General features: G+C 37.6%; 2 protein-coding genes across 5 annotated transcripts in view; one reads left to right on the top strand and one right to left on the bottom strand.

Moving 5' to 3' along the window:
* The window catches only part of AIDA (axin interactor, dorsalization associated), a 40,944-nt gene extending 31,428 nt beyond the window's left edge, over positions 1 to 9,516 (top strand). The window contains exons 7-10 of the mRNA XM_023203689.3: positions 1,323 to 1,445; positions 4,112 to 4,234; positions 7,283 to 7,400; positions 7,533 to 9,516. Coding sequence (XP_023059457.1) covers positions 1,323 to 1,445; positions 4,112 to 4,234; positions 7,283 to 7,400; positions 7,533 to 7,629 — 461 coding nt within the window. The 3' untranslated portion in view covers positions 7,630 to 9,516. The remainder of the gene's footprint in view (positions 1 to 1,322; positions 1,446 to 4,111; positions 4,235 to 7,282; positions 7,401 to 7,532) is intronic.
* A 6-nt stretch (positions 9,517 to 9,522) lies between these two features.
* Positions 9,523 to 25,254, bottom strand: part of MIA3 (MIA SH3 domain ER export factor 3) — a 54,698-nt gene continuing 38,966 nt past the window's right edge. For 2 of the 4 annotated variants that reach the window (XM_023203684.2, XM_023203685.2), the window contains 14 exons: positions 24,396 to 24,451; positions 24,215 to 24,305; positions 23,902 to 24,040; positions 18,941 to 19,042; positions 18,249 to 18,309; positions 18,105 to 18,140; positions 17,962 to 18,029; positions 17,758 to 17,858; positions 17,453 to 17,590; positions 15,615 to 15,683; positions 15,399 to 15,478; positions 15,204 to 15,275; positions 13,590 to 13,740; positions 9,523 to 12,189 (listed from right to left, as the gene is read on the bottom strand). In XM_023203684.2, the coding sequence (XP_023059452.2) occupies positions 11,879 to 12,189; positions 13,590 to 13,740; positions 15,204 to 15,275; positions 15,399 to 15,478; positions 15,615 to 15,683; positions 17,453 to 17,590; positions 17,758 to 17,858; positions 17,962 to 18,029; positions 18,105 to 18,140; positions 18,249 to 18,309; positions 18,941 to 19,042; positions 23,902 to 24,040; positions 24,215 to 24,305; positions 24,396 to 24,451 (1,475 nt within the window). In that variant the 3' untranslated portion in view covers positions 9,523 to 11,878. The remainder of the gene's footprint in view (positions 12,190 to 13,589; positions 13,741 to 15,203; positions 15,276 to 15,398; positions 15,479 to 15,614; positions 15,684 to 17,452; positions 17,591 to 17,757; positions 17,859 to 17,961; positions 18,030 to 18,104; positions 18,141 to 18,248; positions 18,310 to 18,940; positions 19,043 to 23,901; positions 24,041 to 24,214; positions 24,306 to 24,395; positions 24,452 to 25,254) is intronic. The other 2 variants (XM_023203681.2, XM_023203683.2) reach the window with 1 other exon arrangement.

Here is a 25,254-nt window from a genome sequence, read left to right as displayed (position 1 = left end):
ATTTAGTGCCTCAGTCATATTTAGTGATAAAATAGAAAGCTTTCCTTTTCAGATTAGGAACAAAACAAGGGTGCCTACTATTAACTATTTTCCTCAACAGTGCTTTAGAAGTTCTAGCCAGTGTACTAGTATAAGAAAAAGCAATAAAATATAAAAATTGGAGGAAACTTGTCCCTTTATTTGCAGATGTTATGAATATGTATTTAGAACATGAAAGAGAACCTATGGATAAGTCATTAGTATTAATAAGAGAGTAGGGTTCCTGAGTATAAAATCTGTACATAAAAATCAGTTCTTCCTACCAGCAGAGGTATTATTAAAAAATTGATCCTATGTCTTTAAATAAGCAATAAGTGCTCAGAAAATGAAATATTATAATGTCTATAATAGTATCAGAAAAATATCAAGTATCTTATAATAAACCCAACAAAAGAAGTATAAGACTTTCGTGAAGAAAAGAATAATATTCCATTGAGAAAATTAAAAGTCTTTAAAAAGCTGAGAGATAACAGTTGATGGATTGGAAGAAGCAATTTCTAAAGATGTGATTCTTTCTAAAATTGATCTAAACTTCACTGCAATTTCAACAGGTGGGGTTTTTTTTTTTTTTTTTCTTTTTTTTTTTGCCTTAATGTTCATAAGGAAAAGAATGGGAAATTAGACTGTAAGATTATTCCATTAAATACACAATTATTAAGTTGTAAATTATTTCCTCTATCAATAGTAACTAGTGGCAAATGCCTGTAGTCCCTGGTACTCGGGAGGCTGAGGTGGGAGGATCGCTTGAACCTAGGAGGTTGAGGCTGCAGTGAGCTGTGATTGTGCCACTGCACTCCAGCCTGGGTGAAAGAGTGAGACCCTGTGTCAAAAAAAAAGTAATTTAAAAGGATTTGTTGATCAACTCTGGTATTATATTTCTCAAACGTTAGGATAATATAAGAAATATTTTAAAAGTTTTTTCTTCTACCACTTCATACTGAGATGCGAAGTATATTATATAAATGAGCATATACAAAGTATATGAGTTTATTATTAATTATGTGGTAATTTATAATTGGGCTTCCTGGAGTGACTTGAATTTCTGACAAACTTGAATAATTTCTGCTTTAGTGGTGACTATGAGACATGGAAGTGCAGATTTCTCTTATGTATAATTAAACATTTGAAAAAAATAATGCCAAGTGTTTGGGAGTTTTGGGAACCAAAATAATGCCTGGCTGGTTATTAAGTCAGTTATGAGCAAGGCTGTATCTTCTCTGTGTTTGTTAAAATGCTTATCGTGAAATGATATGAAGCTTTTATTGCTTTTTCCCTGTTGCCAGGTACTTTATTACCAAGGTTGCCATCAGAACCAGGAATGACGTTACTCACTATCAGAATTGAGAAAATTGGTTTGAAAGATGCTGGGCAGTGCATTGATCCCTATATTACAGTTAGTGTAAAGGGTAAGTAACTCTGTTTACTTTTTTTCCCTCAGGTGAATTTTATAATGTTGCTTCTTATTTGGGACAGCTTTTTTTTTTGGTGGTGGGGCAAGGAGTCTTCTGTGACAACTCATTTTAGTTCATTCTATTATATAATGAGGCAAAATCCCTGGAATAGATCATCACTTCTTCACTGAACACTTTTGAGAGATTTGCTTATTTTCTTATTTATAACTTACATTGTTTTGCTTTTAAGTTTTTCTTTGTGTATATCTTTTTATTCTTAAAATCCCACCTGGGGTGCTGGCTACACATCTTTATTAGCAGATACATCATTTAGGATACAGGTTAACAGAATATCCCTCACCTTCCAAAGGTGTGTAGGTTTGTTTGCAGAGCCCAGTGTTCTGTTTCCCTCCTGCGTTAGGCCCTCTCCTTCCTGTCCAAGAGAGAGGTCTACATTGGAGAGTCCTCCAAAGGTGGATGAGAATCAGGCCTTAAGTGAATGATCAGTGAGGACAGGGAGGAGGACAGATCCACAGCATGCCTGCTCTGAATGTAATCCTGTGGAGCATTCAACAAGTGAAGTATTTCTTATCCTTAACTATGTTACTGTGGTTAGGAAGCATGATTATTCTTAGGATTTGGTTTTTTTCTCCTATCCAGTGTGGTAGTTAACCTTTTCAGTCTTCCAGAGGGAAACCACATTGGTTGAATTCTTATATTGTTGCCAAACATTGTATATAGTACTTTCTTTATAAAGTACTTAACAGTCTTTTAAAAATAATTATTGGGCAATTGAGAATGAAGCTGTCATACTCCTATCCAGAAACAACTGCACAGCTAATCCAAGTGGTTTACTTTAATCTGTAATTTGAGGCAAGTCAAAGAAACAGATAGGGACTGAAATCAAATGAAGAGAACTTTTGTCAGTCATAGAAATAAATTCAGATTCAAAAGTTCATTAGTACCAATTAAAATAAAAAGGAATTCGGCCACAGAGAGGGATTATTTGGAGACCATGATCCACAGCACTAATGCTGTGAAACTTTAACTGATGTTATCAGTTATCAAATATATGACCTACTGGAAAGTATATATACTCTACATTATAGTTTGATCGGTCATTTACAGAACTGTGTAACTCATTTAGGAATGTACACTGTAAAACACAAAGATATTTAATGATATTGTAGTAGCTGTTAAGTTACCTTTGCATACATGTTGAACTAAAACATGTTTTTGTAAATATCTTTAAGAACTGAAACAATCAATGAACTATATTGTTTTAAGTTCTCTAAGACAAATCTGTTGAGTAATACGTAAACACTTGAGTAGTCATTAAATGAGTCCATGTTGAATTTGATTAAACTGGAAGATTCCTGGATCCAGGAAATTAAAACCATACACAATAATTTAGTGTTCCATCTAGTTGGTATAAAACAGGTTGTTATAACAAATGTAATGAGAATTTAGATAATATTTGTAAAAATTATTCATTGATGGAAGGGTTTCATTGGCAATTTTCATGTCCATTTTTGGTCCTTAGATTTGAATACAGCAGGGGGATTCTGATAACGTTAGATTTAAAGGCCTTTCCAAACCATACACTTGATCAAGTTTGGAAATTAGGGGTAAGGTCCCATTGAGGCATGTTATTTACATTCTAAGTTTTTATTGCCGACAAAAATATAGTGGCCTATTTCCTAAGGAAAACAAAAAGTTCTTTTCACTTCTTCGCTATAAAGATGAAATTTTGTGTTCTAGAAGCTTTCTTTTGTACCTGATTGAGATAGGTTTCCTCCTTCCCACTGCGAAATCTCCCATCCCCTCACTCAGCCCCCTCCACATGCCTCTGTGATCACCTCCAACTCTTCAGATACCTGCTCACACCAAATGGGAATTTCTGTTAGCCCAAGAATTTCCTCTCACCTCTCTGCAAGCATCCTTACGAAATATGGATTTCCCCTGTAGTTGGCAGGGGGTTTTTTTGTTTATTTGTTTGGTTTTTGTTTTTTTGACACGGAGTTTCACTCGTATTGCCCAGGCTGGAGTGCAGTGGTGCAATCTTGGCTCGCTGCAACCTCTGCCTCCCGGATTCAAAAGATTCTCCTGCCTCAGCCTCCCAAGTAGCTGGGATTACAGGTGTGCACCATCACGCCTGGCTAATTTTTTGTATTTTTAGTATAGACGGGGTTTCACCATGTTGGTCAGGCTAGTCTTGAACTCCTGACCTCAAGTGATCCACCCACCTCGGCCTCCCAAAATTCTGGGATTACAGGCGTGAGCCACCACGCCCTACCTAGTTTGCAGTTTTTTGTTTTTAGCATTTGGTTTTGTTTTTGAGATGTCACCCAGGCTGGAGTGCAGTGGTGCGATCTTGGCTCACTGCAAGCTCCACCTCCTGGGTTCGTGCCATTCTCTTGCCTCAGCCTCCTGAGTAGCTGGGACTATAGGCGCCTCCTATCATGCCCGACTAACTTTTTTGTATTGTTAGTAGAGACAGGGTTTCACCGTGTTAGTCAGGTGAAACTGTATTAGCTAGATCTCCATCTCCTGACCTCATGATCCGCCTGCCTTGGCCTCCCAAAGTGCTAGGATTACAGGCATGAGCCACCGTGCCTGGCCTGCAGTTTTTAAGTCTGTATATTTGAATGTCCCTAAAGAGAAACTTCTTTTCTCTTTAGATCTGAATGGCATAGATTTAACTCCTGTGCAAGATACCCCTGTGGCTTCAAGAAAAGAAGATACATATGTTCATTTTAATGTGGACATTGAGCTCCAAAAGCATGTTGAAAAATTAACCAAAGGTTTGTAATCCTAAGTAATAATTGGCTTCTTATGGACAGAATTCTCATCTTATTTGTGTTTGTACATGTGAGGGACCTAGCATAGTTAGTATCTGGCAGAAGTAAATATAACATAGTGTTTATTGATTTGAATAAATATACGTATTTTTAAAATTCAGAAATTAGGAATTTTGTTATCTACTTGTCTGATAACACTGTTATATAGTAAAACAATCTTCGATAATACAATTTTATTGTCTTTACCAACAAAACAAAGTTTTTCACACACTGAAGGGCTGGGAGAAGCAGGAGCACCCTAAGGCTCCCTGATGATTTTTTAATCTTAAAATTAAGAACCAGGGTTTTCTTCCAGGATTTCTAGTTTGGTAGAACGATAACTTGCAGTTAATTGTTAGGAAATAGGAAAGGACCAAAGCAAATTTTTGAAACAGTGAGGTTACATTTCCAAGTACAGTTCTTAGTATTAAATACTTACCCATGCTTTTTGCCCAGTGAAAATTTCGGTGTTCTCCAAAAAGGTGACTTCAGAATCCCTTTATCACCTGAGGGTTCAATTGCAGTTTCTGAAATGTTCAAGCTCTCTAGGATATTCAAGTGCCTTTTGAAGTGATTGCCTCGGCATCTGAAATATTCGATATTTCACTTCTCAAGTCTGGTGCTGCTGCCTCCTCTGTTCCTCTACTAAAAGATCTTTCAGTGCTTCTGTTAGAACAGTGGTTCTCAGAGGATGATTCCTGGAACAGCAGCAGCACCTGGAACCTTGTTAGGTGGCAACCCCAGACATCCTGAATCCGAAACCATGGGGACGGGCCTAGCAGTCTGTTTTAGGAAGCCCTCTAGGTGATTCTGACATACAACAAAGCTCCAGAGTCGCTGTTAGAAGACTATATAGTAGGAGGTGCTTAATAAATAATGTTGAAGAAATTTCAGTTACAAAGTATGTCTTCTGAACAAAAACTGTTGATTTGTTTCATTTCTTTAACTCCGCTGCCTTAAGAAATGTTTGTGATGTGGAGGGGAGAAGGTGGAGTGTTTCATGGGTTAACTTTTCTATTTTATTACACTGTGTTCTTTCTTAATGACTCGACTCACCACATAATAAAAGTAGAACTAGATTCAAAATTTGACTTTATTCGTTTTCACCAGCTTCAAACTTACTGTTTACCGTTACTGTAGTTTTAACTGATATTAGTGTTAATGGCCATACTTTCATGTTTACAAACATTTTAACTTAATCTTCCCAGGATATTCTTGTTTTATGTTTTGTTCTTTCTTATAAAAAGCATGATGAGGGATGCAGGAAATATATTATTTACAGGTGATGCAGATTAATAATTTAACTTCCTCAAAATGATGGTAACATATTTGAACTTTAGCATTGTTTTGAAACGTGACTTTATCATTCACATTTATTCAAACCTCAAGACACGATCATGAGGAGGAGATGGGTTTCCTAGCTGAAAAGACTCCGCTATCTTAAAAATCTTTGAGGTTTTCTAATGACAAAATGCCTCTGAGTGTTGTGGGAGGGAGAAGAGAAGCCACCATTTGTGGCAATGGCAAGGTCACACACCTAGGGAAGAGATGTTACCAGTAACCTAACTATTGTAATCCTTTGAGCGTGTTGGGAGTAGATGGCTGAATATGCCCATCCCTCTCTCACCCACATCCCGTTGTCTCCTGAGCAATTGGTTTTTCTTTCCTCCCTTGCCATGTGACGTGGTCCATTTGGACCCAAGTGCCAATGCTGTACACACATTTCTGAACACTGCTAAACTTCTAGTGACTTGTGAGTTTTGTCATCAGTGACAGTATTAAATGTATGTTGTCTTCGAAAGCCAAGCTCCTGGACTGTTCTGGTTAAGGCAGTATTTAGAAGTAGCCAGTGAAGAGTGAGACACTGACTTACTTCCTTCACTTTCCATGCCTTCTTTAGAAACTCATTTTTCTTGGCCACATTGATGAGGCAACTTATTTCTCCATTTTTAGCTTTTTTCTGCAGGATTGGGGGAAGAGTTTATCTGTTGGACTTTGGGGACATAGGACTGTCTAAATTGCTTATTTTTTTCTTTTTTTGAAACAGAGTCTTGCTTTGTCACACAGGCTGGGGCACAGTGGCATGATCATGGCTCACTGCAGCCTCAGTCTCCCTGGGCTCAGGCAGTCCTCCCTCCTCAGCCTCCTGAGTAGCTGGGACTACAGGCACCTGCCACCAAGCCCGGCTATTTTTAAAATTTTTTTGTAGAGTTGGGTTCTTACCATGTTGCCCGGGCTGGTCTCAAACTCCTGGGCTCAAGTGATCTGCCCACCTCTGCCTCCCAAAATGCTGGGATTACAGGCATGAGCCACCACACCTGGCCAGAACTGTCTAAATTTCTCATTATCACTTGCTCATTGGAGGAGAGTGGCAGAATAAATAGATTTGCTCTTTGAACCTTTTGTCTTCTACAGCACTGCCTTGACACAAACATGCAGTTCCAGAAAAAAACATCACAACAGTGCTTTGAATACTGCAAAAGGTATTCAGGAAAGAGATAACATTTTACAGCTCAGCCAGCATGTGATTTATGTTGTTTGAATTCCAAAATACCCCCAAGATTGAATTTTTGAGTTTTTGTTTCAGGGTAAGGGAAATAATTCAAGCTTAAATTTTTTTAGGAACTCTTTTAAATACATTTTCTACCTAATGAATTTCTATGTGTATTGAAGTATCTTCTTTGTTCTTCTGTGGCATTTCGTAGTTTATAGCAGCTTATGATTCTACCTGTGTACATAACTGTTACATGTTCTTGAAGCAGTCTAGCTCAAGAAGTTTTGCTATAGTTTGTAGAATTGGATGATAAGGAGAAATGTCACTCTCCTCAGATACAGGCGAGTTTGGGGTGACAACCATAGTAAGTTACTGTCAAATCATTGAGACTGGCACAAGTTGTTTTGTCAAATTATGCCAGCTGTAGCTGTTCATATGCTTCTGGTGATCAAAGAAAATGAATTGACACACAAGAAATGTGCTATCTGTGGTTTATGTGGCTTGTTTTAATTCCTTAGGTGCAGCTATCTTCTTTGAATTCAAACACTACAAGCCTAAAAAAAGGTTTACCAGCACCAAGTGTTTTGCTTTCATGGAGATGGATGAAATTAAACCTGGGCCAATTGTAATAGAACTGTAAGTGGTGTGCATATAATTTGATGGTGACTAGTATATATTTCTTCTTAATCCCCCATATCCAGTATTTAACCTTGGAAGAGTTCAGTTATCAAAGTATTTTAAACAATCATCCTTCTGTTGTGATTACAGATACAAGAAACCCACTGACTTTAAAAGAAAGAAATTACAATTATTGACCAAGAAACCACTTTATCTTCATCTACATCAAACTTTGCACAAGGAATGATCCTGACATGATGAACCTGGAACTTCTGTGAATTTTACCACTCAGTAGAAACCATCATAGCTCTGTGTAGCGTATTCACCCTTCAACAGGCAGGAAGCAAGCCGTACCCAGACCAGTAGGCCAGAGGGAGTCCAATGCAAAGCTGTACCACAGAATTCAAAGTCCAGCACATCACTGACATATAGGACTCCTTTGGATACAGGTTTATTGTAGATTTTGAAACATGTTTTTACTTTTCTATTAATTGTGCAATTAATAGTCTATTTTCTAATTTACCACTACTCCTACCCTGCTTCCTGGAACAATACTGTTGTGGGTAGGATGTGCTCATCTTCAGACTTAATACAGCAATAAGAATGTGCTAGAGTTTACACATCTGTTCACTTTTGCTCCAGTATGCTCTTTTGACTTAACTTCAAGCTTTGGGTTGATGTGGGTAGGGTAGTGTCAGACTGCTTTAAGAGGAATTGGACCAGTTCTGCGGCCTAAGAAGGTCTGTCTGGATGTTTATAGGCAGCTCCTCTGAAGTGGCCTAAATTCACCCTGATCTGATAGTTTTCCTGCTTAGAAAGTGTGCCTTGGCCAGATCAGTATCCCATATGGGAGTGTTCCTAGGTTGTAGCTGTGATTGTTTCCAGATGACCAGATTGTTTTTCTGAAAATGAGCATATTTTTAGTCATGTTGATTAGCTGTTCTTCTACATCACATTGTTACTCTTTCTGATGATGATTCTAGGGTTAACATTGGAACCATCTCAAAGTATTACAAATTTTTAGATGGGTTTACAATGTCCTCTAAACATGTAATCTAAAAATAATTGAGTCAGATGCTAACGAGATACTGCAGGCATAACTGCTGTTTTTCTGACAACTGATTGTGAAACCTTAAAACCCGCATACCTCTTCTTATAGTGAGGAGTATGCAAAATCTGGAAAGATAATTCTATTTTTTTTATATAGGTAGATAGGATCGCCATTTATTTCCTATTTAGATATACTGACATTCATCCATATGAAAATATGCAGGTCATTAGCTTACTATAATTTGACTATTTACTTTTGACTTAATGGGGCATAAATAAAACTTTCATAGTACACATGAGGTGGATATTTGATACACAGAACATTTGTGGTGGGCTTTCTGTGGGTTAGATGTAAAGCCCACATATTTTAATATTCACTATTTTAAATGAGCAATGCATGCGGGGAATGCAATGTCAGTACCTGGCCTATTTTTAAACTAGTGTAATCACCCTAGTCATACCATTCAGTATGTTTGCTTTTTAAAATAAGTAACCACAATTAAGTTGTTTTAGCCCTTGCACTTCAAGAGATCTAGTCTTTACTTTCAGTTGTCTGTTAGGTCCATTCTGTTTACTAGACGGATGTTAATAAAAACTATGTGAGCCTGAACGAATTCTCGGCCAAATTTAGTCTTGTCTCTCATCTTGATTGGATTAATTCCAAATTCTAAAATGAGTCAGTCCACAATAGCTCTAGGGGATGAAGAATTTGCCTTACTTTGTTGTTCACTCAGTTCCTAAGACTGTGAGTTGTCAAATCCCTAGACTGTAAGCTCTTCAAGGAGCAAGAAGCGCATTTTCTCCGTGTCATGTAATTTTTCTAAGGTGCTTGGCAGCACTCTGTACCCTGTGGAGTACTCAGTACCTTTTGTTTGATGTTGCTGACAAGACCTAAAAAACAGTCCCTTAAAAAAAACCCATTAAAATGTAGCAAAACCGATGTATTATTTTTTCTTTTCTCATAAACCATAAGATATGTATATCAAAGTGATAATTTATATGAAGCATCTGCTATCCTTCACATAAGTATGGTTTATATGAACTACAAATACCTTTCATCAACATTAAAGAAGCTTAAATTGAACACTGCGTGATTAGCTTAACTTTAATTCGGACCTGAATATAATGGGAAAATGAGTGATTGTCTTGCAGTTGACACAGAATATACTACATCCCACAAATTACTTACTTTCCAATGAAAAAAATCAGCCATTGATGATGTCACTACAACTATAGCAGAAATGCCTTCAGGCTGAATATTGCTGCCTCATAAATAAGACAATTTTAGCAACTAAATCCAGACACAATTAGTTGGAGATGACTTCCAAAATAGGTGAAACTTTAGAGATGGAGAAGTGATTTGACTGAGGGATGATACGCCCTATGCCATCTGCATTTTGGCGCCCTGCTTTGGGGTTTGCTGCAGAAATGGTGCAATCAGATGGATGTGAGGGGAAGCAGTTATGGACTGGCTCACAACTTCTCAGAGAAGCTACACTGGCATCTCCACAGCTTGCCAGTTTCTCAATTATGTCAGATACAGAATAATCACCAAAAAAGGCTTTAGAGGTGAAAAATACTCTAATTTTGAATTTTAAAAATAGATTTACCTTTCCTACTTACCTTCCTAGATGGCATAATCTACACTTAAATGACATTTAAAATTAGAAATTATATTAATTTCAGCATTGTTTTGTGTCCTAAAGAGACTGACAGGTAAATTCAAAAATTGTATTTGTGACTTCATCTTATTTTACATGGCTAAAAGTGGCCTATGCTCTTCTGTGGAGTTTTCCTCTTAATTTCTTCTATTCTTGATATTAAATGGGAGGACATAGAGATTGAATTATTTTTCTGAAGAATTTATATATTCCTTATGAACTTTGACAGAGTTGCCTTCTTTCAAAGTCCTTATCTTTCTAAACTATCTATCTTCAGTTGTTCAGTATAAAGAGAAAATTGTTCCACATTGAAGCTTTTACTCCTTTTTACAAGATATTCTTAATCAATTAAATATCACAACAGTGACAAGACATACACTAGGTTTCAAAAATATTACATCATAGGACTTCAAAGAAGAATGGAAGAATATAACCTAGCAGCAAACAAAAGTATCAGCCTTTTATGATTTTAGTTTTAGTCTGGATCTTAAACTCCTTAAAAGGAGTGGTATTATTACTGTAATTAAAATGTCTGAAGTTAGTTCTTAGAAATGTATATTTAAAGAAACATTGTTTTAAAGGCACAGTGTAGTAATGGGTAAGACTTTAAGTATGCTGCAATTCCAGATGGTTAGTTACTGATTTTTAAATAAAAGCACCAATGTTTAAATATTAATTTTGGAATAATATCTGTCGCCACCCCCCCCGCTTCCTCCCTAAAAAAGAACTGATTTCAACCCTTGGTTGCTGACCTAGGGCATGTTGTAAGCCTCATAGTCCTAAATCATTCTTTCTCATGGCATTATACTCTTCCAATTTTTTTATTATATTCCTCAAAAATCAGTGGCAAGGAATGGGAAAAACGAGACTGTACATTTTAAAATTTTTAAAGATTTCTGTACTTTTATGGCCATGACACATCATTTTCATTTTTCTGTTGTGTACCCTTTTTCTACAGGAATGGTAAAAGCAATAGAACATCAGGTCAAACAACTCTTGCTACTAATGTAAACTCACTCTCAGAAAACCATTCTAAATAGACAATGAGGATCGTAAAGAAAGCATGTGAATGCTATACAAGTGGGAAATAAACTTCTTTGAAATAAAAAGACATCACTTGTAGAGTTCACAGGTGACGGGGTAGCAGCCGGAAGTGTGCCACCAGCCACCATCTTCAGTTCTGGGAGCCTGAGTGTAAATGTTCCCCAAATCGCACAAGCCTCGTAACAGTCCAATGAATCAACAGACACTTGGGAAATATTAATAACAAATTTTTATGAGCTGTTACTACAAAGAACTTCAGCAAGAGGGGAGATGAAGTTTAGTTATCTTTTAGTAAACATTTTTAGCGTAACAGTCTTTATGACCAGATAGTTTAAAAAAAAAAAAAGCTTATAAACACCATTGCTCCATATTCAGCTGGTGTACACTAAAAATAGGATAATGGAAATACATGTTCTTAAAGCATTTCCACAGGAAATGTTCATATTTTTCATGACATTCTAAATCATTTAGCAATTACATATGCTACATTAGCTAAAACACAGGTATTCTTTATTGCACATTTCAAAGTTGTAAGGACGCTCTAGCTTAAAAGGTGTCTTATTTAGGGAAGAAATGACATTTCTGAATTGTTTGGCTCAAAAACGCACACTGCCAAGGCAGTGTAGTTCTAACAACAAACCTTTTAAAATAAACTTTTGGATTTTGAAGCCAATGAAATCTTTTACTGTAATGAATAATGCACAGTACACTTTCTCTCCAACGAAATGTCAGAGGTCATAGTTATGGGCTCTGTTTTAAAGCCTGTGAACAGTCCTGGCTAGTGCTCTGAGAGGCAGGAGGAGGATCATCTCTAGAGCCTGATGGCGGTAAGTCTCTTGCAGCAGGTGGTGGTGGGCAATCCTGGGGACCATGGGTTGGGGGTGGTAATCGGGCACCAGGAATAAAGTACTCTCTTGGGCCAAGTGGACCTAAAGGTCTAAATGGTGTGTGTCCAGGTAAAAATTCCCGAGGGTGGAGAGGCAGGTCCCGTTTTCCTGGTGGAACACCTGGTGCAAATTCTCTTAAGCCTAGTGGTGGACGCATACCAGGGCCTGGAAAACAAAAATTATTTCTAGTAAATTCCTAGGAACATATCTAAATTAAGATAATGCCAGTATGTTAATATGGTCTGTCATCCTTTCTTTTTTTTTTGGAGGCAGAGTCTTGCCTGTCACCTGGACTGGAGTGTAGTGGAGTGATCATGGCTCACTGCAGCCTCAATCTCCTGGACTCAATCGATCCTCCCACTTCAGACTCCCAAGTAGCTGGGACTATAGATGGATGCAACCACTCCCAGCTAATTTTTGTATTTTTTGTAGAGATGGCGGTTTCACCATGTTGCCCACACTGGTCTCAAACTCCTAGACTCAAGGGATCCACTCGCCTCAGCCTCATCTAATGAATGGTGGGATTCATAAAGTGCTGGGATTACAAGCGTGAGCCACTGTGCCTGGCCTATTATCTTTATCTTAAAAAGAGAGAGATTTGCACTCCACCATACCAAGACAGACTAAATATGGCTTCACTGCAATAAAAATTTTGATAAATTCCATTAACTACTGTGTATCAGTTACAAATTTATGCAGTACACTTTGGGAGGCCGAGGCGGGCATATCACAAGGTCAGGAGATCGAGACCATCCTGGCTAACACGGTGAAACCCCGTCTCTACTAAAAATACAAAAAATTAGCTGGGCGTGGTGGCAGGCGCCTGTAGTCGCAGCTACTCGGGAGGCTGAGGCAGGAGAATGGCGTGAACCCAGGAGCTTGCAGTGAGCCGAGATCGCGCCACTGCACTCTAGCCTGGGCAACAAGCGAGACTCCATCTCAAAAAAAAAAAAAATTATGCAGTAGCTCAAGATGGAGCTAATAATGCCATAGAAATTAAGGTGTTTCCCTGCGGGAAAAGGCATTCCAGCTGCATCTAATTAAATTCAGCAGCATTCATTAGATAACTGTTAAATTCTACCTTCTCTTTCGTATCTCCTTCCTTTGTATTCCCAAGGTGAGGACTGAAGGTTTATATCTTTCCCTAATATCCTGTGACCTACTGCTTATGCTTCCATTATGGGTGATTAGAAGCTTTATGTTGTAGAATGTGTATATTTGTGACCTTACAGGACATCTTAATTAGGGGATATATTTTATCTACCTTGCTATCCATTGCAGAGCCTAGTACACAGCCACAGATGTTCAATAAACATGTGCTTAATATTTCTGGCTTTTTATGAATAGCCCCTTTCCTTGTTCTATTAGAGACAATTATTGCCCATCTAATCACAGGAGATTATGAAGACCCTTTGTGTCCTAAGAAACTTGGGGAAAAGTTAACAATGTACTCAATCAGCTTCATCACTGCATTGCAAAGCCCTGCAATTGCAGTTGTATTAGCAAGGGATAGAGGGAGATGAATGTGCTTTACAAGTCAATCACTACTGTTCAGATCATCTTACCAAAGGGTGGAGGAAGTGGCCGAGGCCCGAAAGGTCCGCAGAGCTGAGGTGGTGGTCCATATCGAATGGGTGGTGGTATAGGGCCTCCCATAGGGGTGCTCATGAGAGGGACTCCTGAGAAAGGAGGGGGCCCTTTTGGAGCCATATTAACCTGCAGAGTAGAAGCAATTGAAGTTTTGAAATACTCTGGTATGACAGACAAAAGCACCAACACCAGTAAAAACTAAAACCCAGTGAAGCAGATACCAGGCATTTGTCCGAAGAGCAGAATTAGTGTAAAAAACTCTACCCCTCTCATTTGTTACCACTGATAGCTTAGAAAGGTTAAAAGTACACCACAGGAGTGAACACTTGCTGTAATCGTATTATTGCTTACATCTGCAAATGGAAGGGAATGCACAGGTTATAAATGGAGGTCATTCCTAATATAGAAGTTATGCCATTCATACGTCTATTTCTAAGGCAGTCACTCCCTCTGCACATCCCTCCCATCAGAGTAATTTCCATATTAAGGATGCAGAGAATGAATGGGAATGAAAAATCCATTCTCTACCACGTAATAGTGATTATCCAGAGTACCTTCCGTAGGCCTTACATATATTAACTCGAATTATCACATCTCTAAATCTCTAATAGGACCATCTTGTTCTAAATATGCAGGAACACAGGCACAGAGAGTATTAGATTTGCTGACGGTCACACAGCATGTAAGAGGCTGGCTGGAATTCAATGCCACGTTTGACTCCAAGGCCACGTTCTTTCCACCTCTGCTTCTGCTGTCTCACAAAGCAGCCTCTACACTCTTTGAAGTCTCCTACTTCAAAGGGGTCTTGGGTCTTATCCAAGCTGCCCTTGGATAAAAACATTTCTCAAGAGATGTGTATTCCTGGAGTCCTCTGCTGGAACTTGGAAGTATTTTCCAAGAGAAACAATGTTATGTACACAAATTACACAGGCACAGCTCTATTTACCTTCATTCACTAGTAATACTGTCTACTATGAGATACTGATTAATCATTTCCTATGGGAAAGTGGGTTGGAAACTCTCAATCATTAAACTTATTTTAATTTCAATGTAGAGAATCACAGTGAGGTATGATCAGAGGACTTACCAGCCATAACAGCTACACAAGTTACAAGAGAATACACTTATGTGAACACTGTTTAAGGACACTGCTGGGAACTGGCTCAGTGGGTAATTATAGACTTCCACTATTCAGTATTTCACTTCCAGCAAACATTCTTCTGTTATCAATCTGTAATTTCAGATCATTCACAATAGGGTTTGCCTAGTATACAATTGGAGGTATTCTTAAATAGCACACTTCCAAATGAAGACATAGTAATGAATTACACAATTTACAATGAATTTACTTTGCCTAACAGCATTAAACACTGAAACACACAAGAGTGGGGACTTTTCACTTTTGTTTAAGTTAATTACAGTTACAGCAGATGCTCTACACAGGTTAAATGTCTAACCAAACAGGAGAGGGGAGAAAAGGCCAATGAATCCATCAGATTTCAGCAACACTCCCAACTCAAGGATAAAAGTAAGATCAATATTGCCATGCAACTTATAGCCCAGTTCAGTTCACACTTCTAAGTACTTACTGCTACTGGACGCTCAGCCAAAGATGTAATGCTGGGAACTGAGGGGACTTCAGGCTCTTGCAGAACAGTTTGCTTTTTAAAAAATAAGTGAGATAGTACAGGTAGAACACACAAATAGGAGATAAGGCAAAGACAGAGTTGTAGGAAAAGCTAAATGTCCTGAAATAACTAATTATTCAAAATGGGTGCATTTACCTTGCCTTCATCGATTACCCTGTTAGGGGAAGAACCTCTTGAGCTGCTGTTCATCATGGCAGCTGTACCAGATCCTGTATCTGTTAAAGACCAGAGAACTGATTTAGACTTATTCTGACTTGTGTACTCTGTGAGGAGGATTAAAAAAAAAAAAAAAAATTCCTCTCCCCACTTCCTGCATGGTTTTAGACTCTTTGAACACTCTTGCTCCCTTACCAGAAGGAGAGGGTTTCCCAGATGCCTCAGCTGACCATCGAGGATGAGGTAGAGGCCCGTCCACTGATCCTTGAGAAAAAAATAACAGAGCCCTTATATGTATTTTTTGGAAGAAATAATCAATTGTGGACAGGTCAGAGTTCAAGTCTATCTGGAAAACAACATTAAAAATGGGTCTCCCAATCCTTATGAAGGGAAATCACTTACAATTTATGCACGGACTTAAAGAATTAAAATAAAAACTGCCTTGCACTGAAAGAACAATAAATCCTGCACATTAATGGCTCTGGTTCTACACTTCAAGCTACAGACTTCCATGTATTGTATTCTACATGGTGATTTTTGTTCAGTGTATATATAATCTGACTTCTGTATCTTACCGAGTATTATAGACATATTTAGGATTCAAAATAGACTCAACAGCGTTTCATACTATAAGTAATGAGAAGTGGAAACATGTACGCCGCATAAACTATAAAGTTATTAAGGCTACTTTATAATACAGTTGACTCTTGAACAATGCAGGGGTTAAGTGTGCTGATCCCCTGCGCAGTCAAAAATCCACGTGTAACTTTTGACTCCCCAAAACCTACCTACTAATAAATAGCCTATTATTGACCAGAAGCCTTACCAATAACATAAACAGTTAACACATATTCTGTATATATATTGTATACTGTATTCTTACTTTAATAAAGCAAGCTAAAGAAAATGTTATTGAAATCATAAGAGGAAATGTATTTATAGCACTGTATTGTATTTGTACTGTACATGTACATGGTCTATTTACAAGATGAATCGTCTGACTGAAATGACTGATAACTGTTACTGCACACTCCAATCTATGGTATATATCAAAGCAATTCAACTTTCTCTAGTAGTGTCATGACTGCTTCTGGAGAATACTTCCACCATCACTAGTGGCATTTTATATGGGTCCCATGGTGTTATTCAAGGTTTATGGTATTGCACTAAACATGAAAAATACACAAGAACCATGAGAGATTATGTTTACTGTGATACACAATTAACTGGAAAGATGAACTGCCCACATGGAGATTAACATCACATGGTGTTTTAAGCAGATACTCACAACACTTGAGCTCACTGTAGTAGCAACAGGAGGTGGTTATGAAATTATACTGTAATTATGAAATTACAGTATGTACTACAGCTAATCTTACGCATTTATGATTTCAAACTGCATCTTTACATGTGTTTATTTTTTCCCAATTGTGAATGGTATCAGGTACATCTGTGCTTGTGCAAGTTTTGATAAATTTTAACTTTTAAAAATAGATCTTTGTATATTTTACAATAGTATATAATAAAAAAGTATATAATAAAATAGACTAGTATTTACATATATTTTATGCATTCACGACATACATAAATTTTTCTTACTTTTTTTGTATTTCTAGGCTATGTGGTTCATCTGCAAGTTCTTTCAAATTATTGCAAAGCTCCAAAAAATTTCCCAAGATATTTTTTGAAAAAAATCTGCATAGAAGTGGACCTGCACAGATCAAACTTGTGTTGTTCAAGTGTCAGCTGTATTTGGGAGAGGAATCCCACAGAACTTTAATTGAAAGATAAAAGCTTATACTTCAGAGTAAAAAACTAAGAAACAAAACAATAAAGGAAAGTAATAAATGCCTTCTGTTCTAAAGCAAAATCTTTTGGTTGAATACTTGCAGTTGAATCCACCAAGACAAATTAAGAAATTTTCTTTTCTATACTAGACAGACCTGAATTCTAAAATGTTTGCATTAGAATTCTCAAATAAAAGGGAAAAAACCACCCAAAAGAGTATTGCAAGGAAACACGTAAATGCTCACCAAATTCACTTCTAGGCATATCTCTTCGACTGAGACTAGCAGAGAGAGGTCTCACGGGTGGCTCCACTGTCAATGGAGGGGAGCATTCTCCACCACTCACAGGGGATGGGCCAAAAGAGCCATTCTGGCTCAGAGGACCTAAGATTACAGCATCTTGTTAACATTTTAAGACAGACTTTTTTTCTTTACTCAGTTCTTGGGATTATTCCTAGGGTACCATACCATTACACACAGAAACAAAAAGTCACGTATATACATTTTACATCAAAAAACAGATTGCTGCCCTTTACAAGGTGCTCCCTTACCTCTCCGTGGAGGGTTTTGTGTATTTGGTCTTCCTGGCATTGGTTTTACAATCACAGGTTCTTCTTGCAGCATTGCCATCTTTTGTGTTAATTCTAATAATCTTGAATATAGAGAAAGAATATTTAAGAAAGACTTAAATATGAAACAGAAACCAATTCCTTAAGACATCACACACTGAAAATACAGGCATCAAAATCACATACTTGTGTCTCAAGTTGGCAGCTTCCCTTTTCTCTTCAGCTATAGCTCTTTCTGCAGCACGAGCTTTGAGCTATTGAAGAAAAATATCCAAATTCAGCTGTGGGAGACTATGCACAAAATAAGGTAAAGAAAAAACAAATCTTACCCAGTTTTCATGAGCTTTCTTCTCATGGGTAGCGATCTGAAAAAGATAATACATCACAAAATATGCTTACAGATTCATTATAATAGCCTGTAGTAGTTATCAAAGAATTCCGGGCACTATATAGTAGGGCACTAGAATTATTACCTGGTTTTTAAATGACCGCTCTGTCTTCTGTAATTCATCCTCCATTTCTTCAATTCTCCGCCTAAGAATTACACTTGGTTTTATCATTTAAAGCACAACCAAATAAAAACCCAAACCGTCTTGACTATGTTAACCTTTACCCTAACAACTGTACCCTAATACAGCTTATCCAGAAATATAAAGCATATTTTACATGGTTGGTTATAACAAAAGTACAATATGATGAAAACTAATGATACATAATTTCCTTTAACAGCTGGAGATTCTGAGTTGATAAATTAAAATTTCTTTAACTGTTCCTAAATATGTTCTCAAATAATCCTATTATTAATATCTTCCACTATAAACCTTTTTTCATCCTTTAATTATATTATAAAAAAATTTCCCAAAGTTAGGACTACTGGGTCTATCAAATGGCAAAATCACTTTAATGGCTTTTGACACATGTAACAAACTGCCCCCACCCTCCCCCAACCCCCAGAACTGTTTGCACGAATCAAGTTCCCTTACAGTTTTGCCAACACTGGCTATTTGTTAATATTTTTCCATTTGTTAACTTAAAATACAGTTTTTCTTTTTTGTGAATTGATGTATTCATGTCCTCTAACCATTTATTTATGCTTTTGTGCTAATAAAAAAAGCCAACACTAGTTTCATTAGCCACTGATACCCTCTTTAGAAGGTGAACTTACTTGTAAGTTTTTACTTCCTCTGCAGCCGAAAGCGCCTTTTCATCTGCAGCTGACAGCCTGTGCTCTCTTTCTTGTCGTTCATACTCTTCTTGACTCAGTTTCCTAAGATAAAACTGGTTGTCAGTGAAAGTGTTTCTCTTTTCCTCCTGGCATTCTGTCTGAATACTCTAATAAAATCTCACTTCCTATCCTATTCTTAAAAATGCATAGATTATACAAAGTCATAGGAAGGAACTCAAACTGTTCGTCAGGATAAAAATCCAACTATGGCCTGTTGATACATCACCTGCATTTTCTAATGTCTCGTAATTCTCTCTTCATTAGTTAATAATACAAATGTAAAAAAGCACTATGTGTCCCATGGGAAAGACTGTTGTGTTGAAATGATGAATGAGCACTTTTCTTCAACGTAGAAAGCCAGCACTGATCAACCTAACACAGGTAAGCTTATTAGGATAATGCAGGAGACAATTACTTCTCTTATTTCTAGCCATGGAAAGACCACTAATTAATTGTGTTATGGGCTGTTTCTCAATCCAAGACTGGTACCATGATAAAGACAGCCAATGAAAGAGCTTTTTAGAACATGTCCTTAACTGTACAATTAACCCCAGAACATTTTCACACTACAGACATGGAGCTCTCCTACCTATTTCAATGGAATCATGATTAAGCAGAGAGACAAATCTGAGTACTGGCAATGTCTGTTGAACAGAAAAAGAATCCAAACTGTCCCGTAATGAGGGTGCTATGTACTGGAAATTGGTTTTAACCTGATAACCTTCAAGCTCAAGAGGTCAGCCAACTATAACACAGATTGTAAAGGCAGCAACATTTAATGGTTTAAAAGTGCTACCTGTAGTTACCCTTGTACTTCTTTATTTATAGTTCTGATGCAAAAGGTACTTGAAAATTTCTACAACTTGGAAACAAAAATAGAGGAGCTATAGTAAAATAGTAAAAAGGGTTATTAACACTAAAGAGAAAGAAGTTTATGTACTCTTTTACAACTGCTCATTCAATACTTCAGCAAATATTTTATGAGTGGCTATAATATACTACTTACCTTGTAAGAGGCTAAGATAAAGGCATGGGTATGGTAAGCACCACCTCTGCACTAAAGGGGCTCACAGTTGAATGTGTAAAAGGTGCATACAAGAACAGAACAATCCCTCTGACTCTGGCTTAGGAAGGGATGTGGAAAAAACAAGTCTTGAAGAAAGATTCAAGAGAATTTTGTTTCCAATAATGGATGAGTTAGTTTGCAAACGCTGAAAATAAGAACATATGGACAAAAATATAAAAAATGTGCTCGAAGGCATCAGAAAACTAATAAGGCAGTGAAGAAAATCCAGTAGGAAAAAACACAGAATTATAAGTAAGCCTGGCTTGGCATCTTAAGCCATTTTCCCCCAGGTTCATCCGTGCATTGAAGACAATGCAGACATATAAGAAGGTTGAAAAGAACTTTCAACAGATCCCTGGGTTCAGAGAAACAAGAAGTGGAGTTCAGGACTGCCAATGAGAAGGACCCCTAGTAAAAGCCCTAGGCTTTGGGTTGAGACCAGAAAAGAGCTGCACACTTGGAGTACTGAACAGGCAATAAATACAATGCCCTTTAAAGGGACTAAGCCGTTTTTGAATGATTTTAATTGCTAACTGGAATAAAGTAATGACCACCCGCTAGAGGTAATCTCATATATTTTCTGTAGGACGATAATATCATCTTAGACCTCAAATTTCCCCGACAGTTCACCACTCCATCAAAACCAACTAGGCATTCCACAAGACAAGACAATGTGATCACAACCTAAAAGACCAGAGAAACACACTCATAAGGGATCCACATAATAGGATTACCACATAGATTTTAAAACAATTGTGCCTTACATATTGAAGGAAGTACAAGTCAAGATTACACATTTCAGCAGAGGATTAGAAACTATGAAAGTGAAAAATAGTGAAACCAAAAAGAACTCAATGATTTTAGCAGATTAGACAACTGAGGTGAGATTTTAGCACATTGGAAGGAAGATAGGTCAGAAGAAAACAACCAGAATGAAGCAAATTCAGAATGCAGGAGGCACTGGGTGACGGGTAGGAGTGGGAGATCCTAGTATGTTTAACTGGATTCTCAGGCCAAGTGAGAATGAGATAGAATTAATATGTGAAAAAAGAGTCTCCAAATTCAAGAGATGTTTATAACCTCAAGCAGTATAAATGCAAAAGAAAAAGCAGGGGGGTAGCGGTGGAGGGGTGATGACAAAACCCTACATGTAGGCACCTCCCAAGAAAACTGCTGAAAATCCAAAAAGAAAAATGACTAAAGGCAGCTAGGGCAGGCATAATACATTTGAAAAAAGAGAAAAGAGAAAATAAGAATGATAATAGATTCCTCGAAGAAATTTTAAAACCAGAAGATAATTGGTTATCTTTAAAGCGCTAAAATTAAACAACTATCAAAATTCCATAACCAGCAGAAAGATCCTTTTAAAACGGAGTCAAAATAAAAACATTTCCATACAAAAGTAAACTCACTGAACCTGCATTAAAGTATATTCTTCAAGTAGAATGAACGTGATCCCAAATGGAAGACTAAAGATGTAGGAAAATGAAGGATGACAGGAACTATAAATAGGTGTGTAAATTGAGTATCAGCAGGTTAGCACTGTAAAAGACAAAACATTTTGTGGAGTTTGAGCTACACAGACCATTAAAATACATGACCACAATAACATCTAAGTCAGGAGGAAGTTAAAGCCCAGAAAGAGGTAACTCCTCTATTAAGAAAGAGGTAACTATATTATGTCAGACTTTTTAATAAGTCCAGGATACATGCTGTGGCCTTTAACAAGAGGACAAGTAGAACAACTTGTAACCACCAAGTTTAAACAGAGAAGAGCAGAATCATTTAAAATACTCTAACAATTCAAAAAAATGAAAAAAGGAACACAGAACAGGCCATCAAATAGAGAGCAGATACCAATATGTAGATTTAAACTCAAACACATATTTAGGAATTACATTTAAGAAGCAAATGAGTACTCAGTCTCTATGGCTACCTATTTATTTATGCTACAACTCACTCTAAAAAAGACTTTTAGCAGCATAAACATTTGAGTAGGTAGGAGACTGCCACGCAGAAACAATAAAGGACATTTTTACTACAGAGAAAACAACATACATAAAGACAAAGAGGTTTAGAGTGGCATGGAGGAACGGTTCAGAGTCTGCAGTTCAAGAAGCATCAGAAGAAACCTGCCTCTCCAGCTCAGGACTAGCTGAGGGGAAAGTGGCCTCTACCTGTTAAGGAGTCTGGAATTCACCCTGAAGGAAATGGAGCATCCTTGATAGATTTTAAGCACATAATGACATGGACAGACTTGTATTTTAAAAAGTTCACTCTAGCAACTATATAGACAATCGGAACTGGGAAGAAGCTGTATAAGAAAGACTGGAGATGGGGGGGCCGGGCGCGGTGGCTCACGCCTGTAATCCTAGCACTTTGGGAGGCTGAAGTGGGTGGATCACGAGGTCAGGAGATCGAGATCATCCTGGCTAACATGGGTGAAACCCAATGTCTACTAAAAATACAAAAAAAATTAGCCGGGCGTGGTAACGGGCGCCTGTAGTCCCAGCTACTCGGAAGGCTGAGGCAGGAGAATGGCATGAATCTGGGAGACCGAGCTTGCAGTAAGCCGAGACTGTGCCACTGCACTCCAGCCTGGGTGACAGAGTGAGACTCCTCCGTCAGAAAGAAAACAAGGACAGGACAGGACAGGACAGGACATGAAAGGAAAGACTGGAGATACGTGATTAGCTAGGGACTGGCATAAAAGATGACAAGGGCTTGAACTAACACAGTGACTTTAGGGGTAGACAGTAGAGTACAAACCAGACAAGGAGACTGAATGAATGTTGGGGAAGTTGAATAAAATACTGCCACATCAATGGGTTAACTGTATAATGAAGAAAAACAGTTGCCATTTAAGTAATTCACATTACTATTGGAGGCAGAGAAGTGTTTTTTTTAAAAAAGTAATGAAATGGGGAATGTCTCTCTGAAGCAGAACAGGCATTTAGAACTGGCTTGAACAAAACCTGGAAAATCTAAACTGGCTGCTTGGTGAGCAAAGACTTAGAGAAAACACTAATGGCATAGTTTCAATATTTAATGGCATACAGCAGTAGCAGTCTAAGCATTTTAAAAAGTTAAATTTGCTTAGCAAGAGAGGCCTTCTCACACACTGCCATATACACCAAAGAATAAAATACAAGAGCAAGCACAAATAGCAAGTGCCACAGATAACCTATTTTTAGAGAATTCAGATGTTTTTGTGGAGAAAAAACTAGAACTATAAAAATATAGCTTTCAAAAGGTGCCTTGCTCGAAATTTGAGACATGTATTTCAGAGGATTAATATCTAAATATACATGCCAAATAGTTTTATATTCAAAACTCCTAATATCTTTGCCACAATTATATTTAGTTTGAATATCTGACTCTGTGAAGTCCAAAACTAAATGCACCTGCAATAAGTAAATTTTCCTTTTTTGAAGTTTTTATTCTACTAAAACACATGTCATACAAAATCACTCAGACTTTTTCAAGGAAATTACATAATTGACCACAAAGAAAGGAAAGTGAAACAAGTGGTGGAGCCACAGACAAGGCATGGCTAGATCTTCCAAAGAGAAGCACTCCACAGCAGCACCTGTCGGCACCAGCACACTGCTCCCCCTTCAGGGAGCTACAGGCAACAGTTTCTGACTACTGGTTAGAAAGGAAAGAAAAATGCAGCTTATGAGAAACAAAGCAGAAAGAAAGAAGGACAAATTTATACTAATTACAGATGTAAAAAAGTATAAATAATCCTAAAAAATGATAACAGTATCTATATTAGTACACATTTATTTAGTCACATGACAATACAGTTCACAGGAAATGATGACAGTCTTACTTTTGCAAAGCCATCTCCTTCTGCTGATAGAGTTCATTCAGAATCTCCACTTTCTGCCTCAGGGTTTTGCATTCATCTTCCAGTCCAGCTTTGGCAGCTTGTAGTGAGTTGCGGTCATCTTCCAATTTCTTTATCTGGTCTGTAAAGGATAAAACATTGGAGTTTTTGTGTGTGCACAAGAACGTGAGAACTTGGTTGGGGACTGGTGCTGAGAGAAATGAGACGCATGAAAGCAGGAAGCCGCTCTTTATCTTTCTAATGTAATTTTGTATCTTTCCAAGATATAGCAATTTCTTCTCAAGAAGCAACCTACCTTCCAGGTTACATTGAGTGGACACGGAGGCTCTTAGCTTAAATTGTAAAAGTTTTAGATCCTCTTCAACTACCGATATTGCAGTCTGTGTCTAAAAATTGCAGAAGAGAGAAGTATTCACAAAAGTGAGGCATAGTAAAAGCATTCACAGGGAATTATGGGACTCTCAAAAGGATTATACCCGAGAGACATCCATCATCTGCTTAATCTGATTTTTCATCTTCTCATTCTGGTCACCTAAAAAAAACAAAAGGATTTCTTTCATTGCTTTTTCTTCCCTTGCTTTTTAAATCCGTATTTTCTTGATTTACCCAAAACCAAACAATTGTCATGTTCAAACATTTAAAGAACAAACAAAAACAGAACAGGTAGACTGACTTTTAAGAGAACTGCAAACTTAAGACTGAAAAAGTGAATTCCCATTTGTACATAAACATGTTATACATGCCATTCTTGAGCAAGAAGAAACATGTGAGATAAAGCTCTTTCTTCTCTCTCATATCTACCTCCATCTGGGCTTAGTGTCTTATTCAGAAAGATTCCCTCCTATTCTCCACCAGAATCTGCTACCAGGTGTGGTTTAAACACCCACTACACAAGCAATATCCAACTTGACAGAGGGCATCTAGAAACATTATCCTCATCAGTAAACACTGCTACCCTACAGCCTCCACTCTCATGGCCTTAGTTTACGGATCCAACCACCTCAGCACTCTCAAAACCAGTTGTGGTTTTCTTTCATGGCCTTAGTCAGTTTATGCCTCCAACCACCTCAGTACTCTTAAAAACAGTTGTGGGCCTTAAAACCACACAGCTACTGAGATGACAAGTTTTAACATGTTATCTTCATGAAACTGAGAAACAAGTTTCTACTACTGTATATGTTCAATACTTAGAGGTGTAAGACATGACCAGTGCAGCTCCCGTGCACCCTTCTAGTCTCAATGTAAAAACAAAGTCAGTGTTCACTGCATGCTTATTGCTACACCACACCCTAGCAATCCACCTCCGTCCAATGCAAGCAGACATACATTCAAATC

Source organism: Piliocolobus tephrosceles, chromosome 1 (assembly GCF_002776525.5).
Source record: "Piliocolobus tephrosceles isolate RC106 chromosome 1, ASM277652v3, whole genome shotgun sequence".
NCBI lineage: Eukaryota > Metazoa > Chordata > Mammalia > Primates > Cercopithecidae > Piliocolobus > Piliocolobus tephrosceles.
This window is presented reverse-complemented; position numbering and strand designations above follow the sequence as displayed.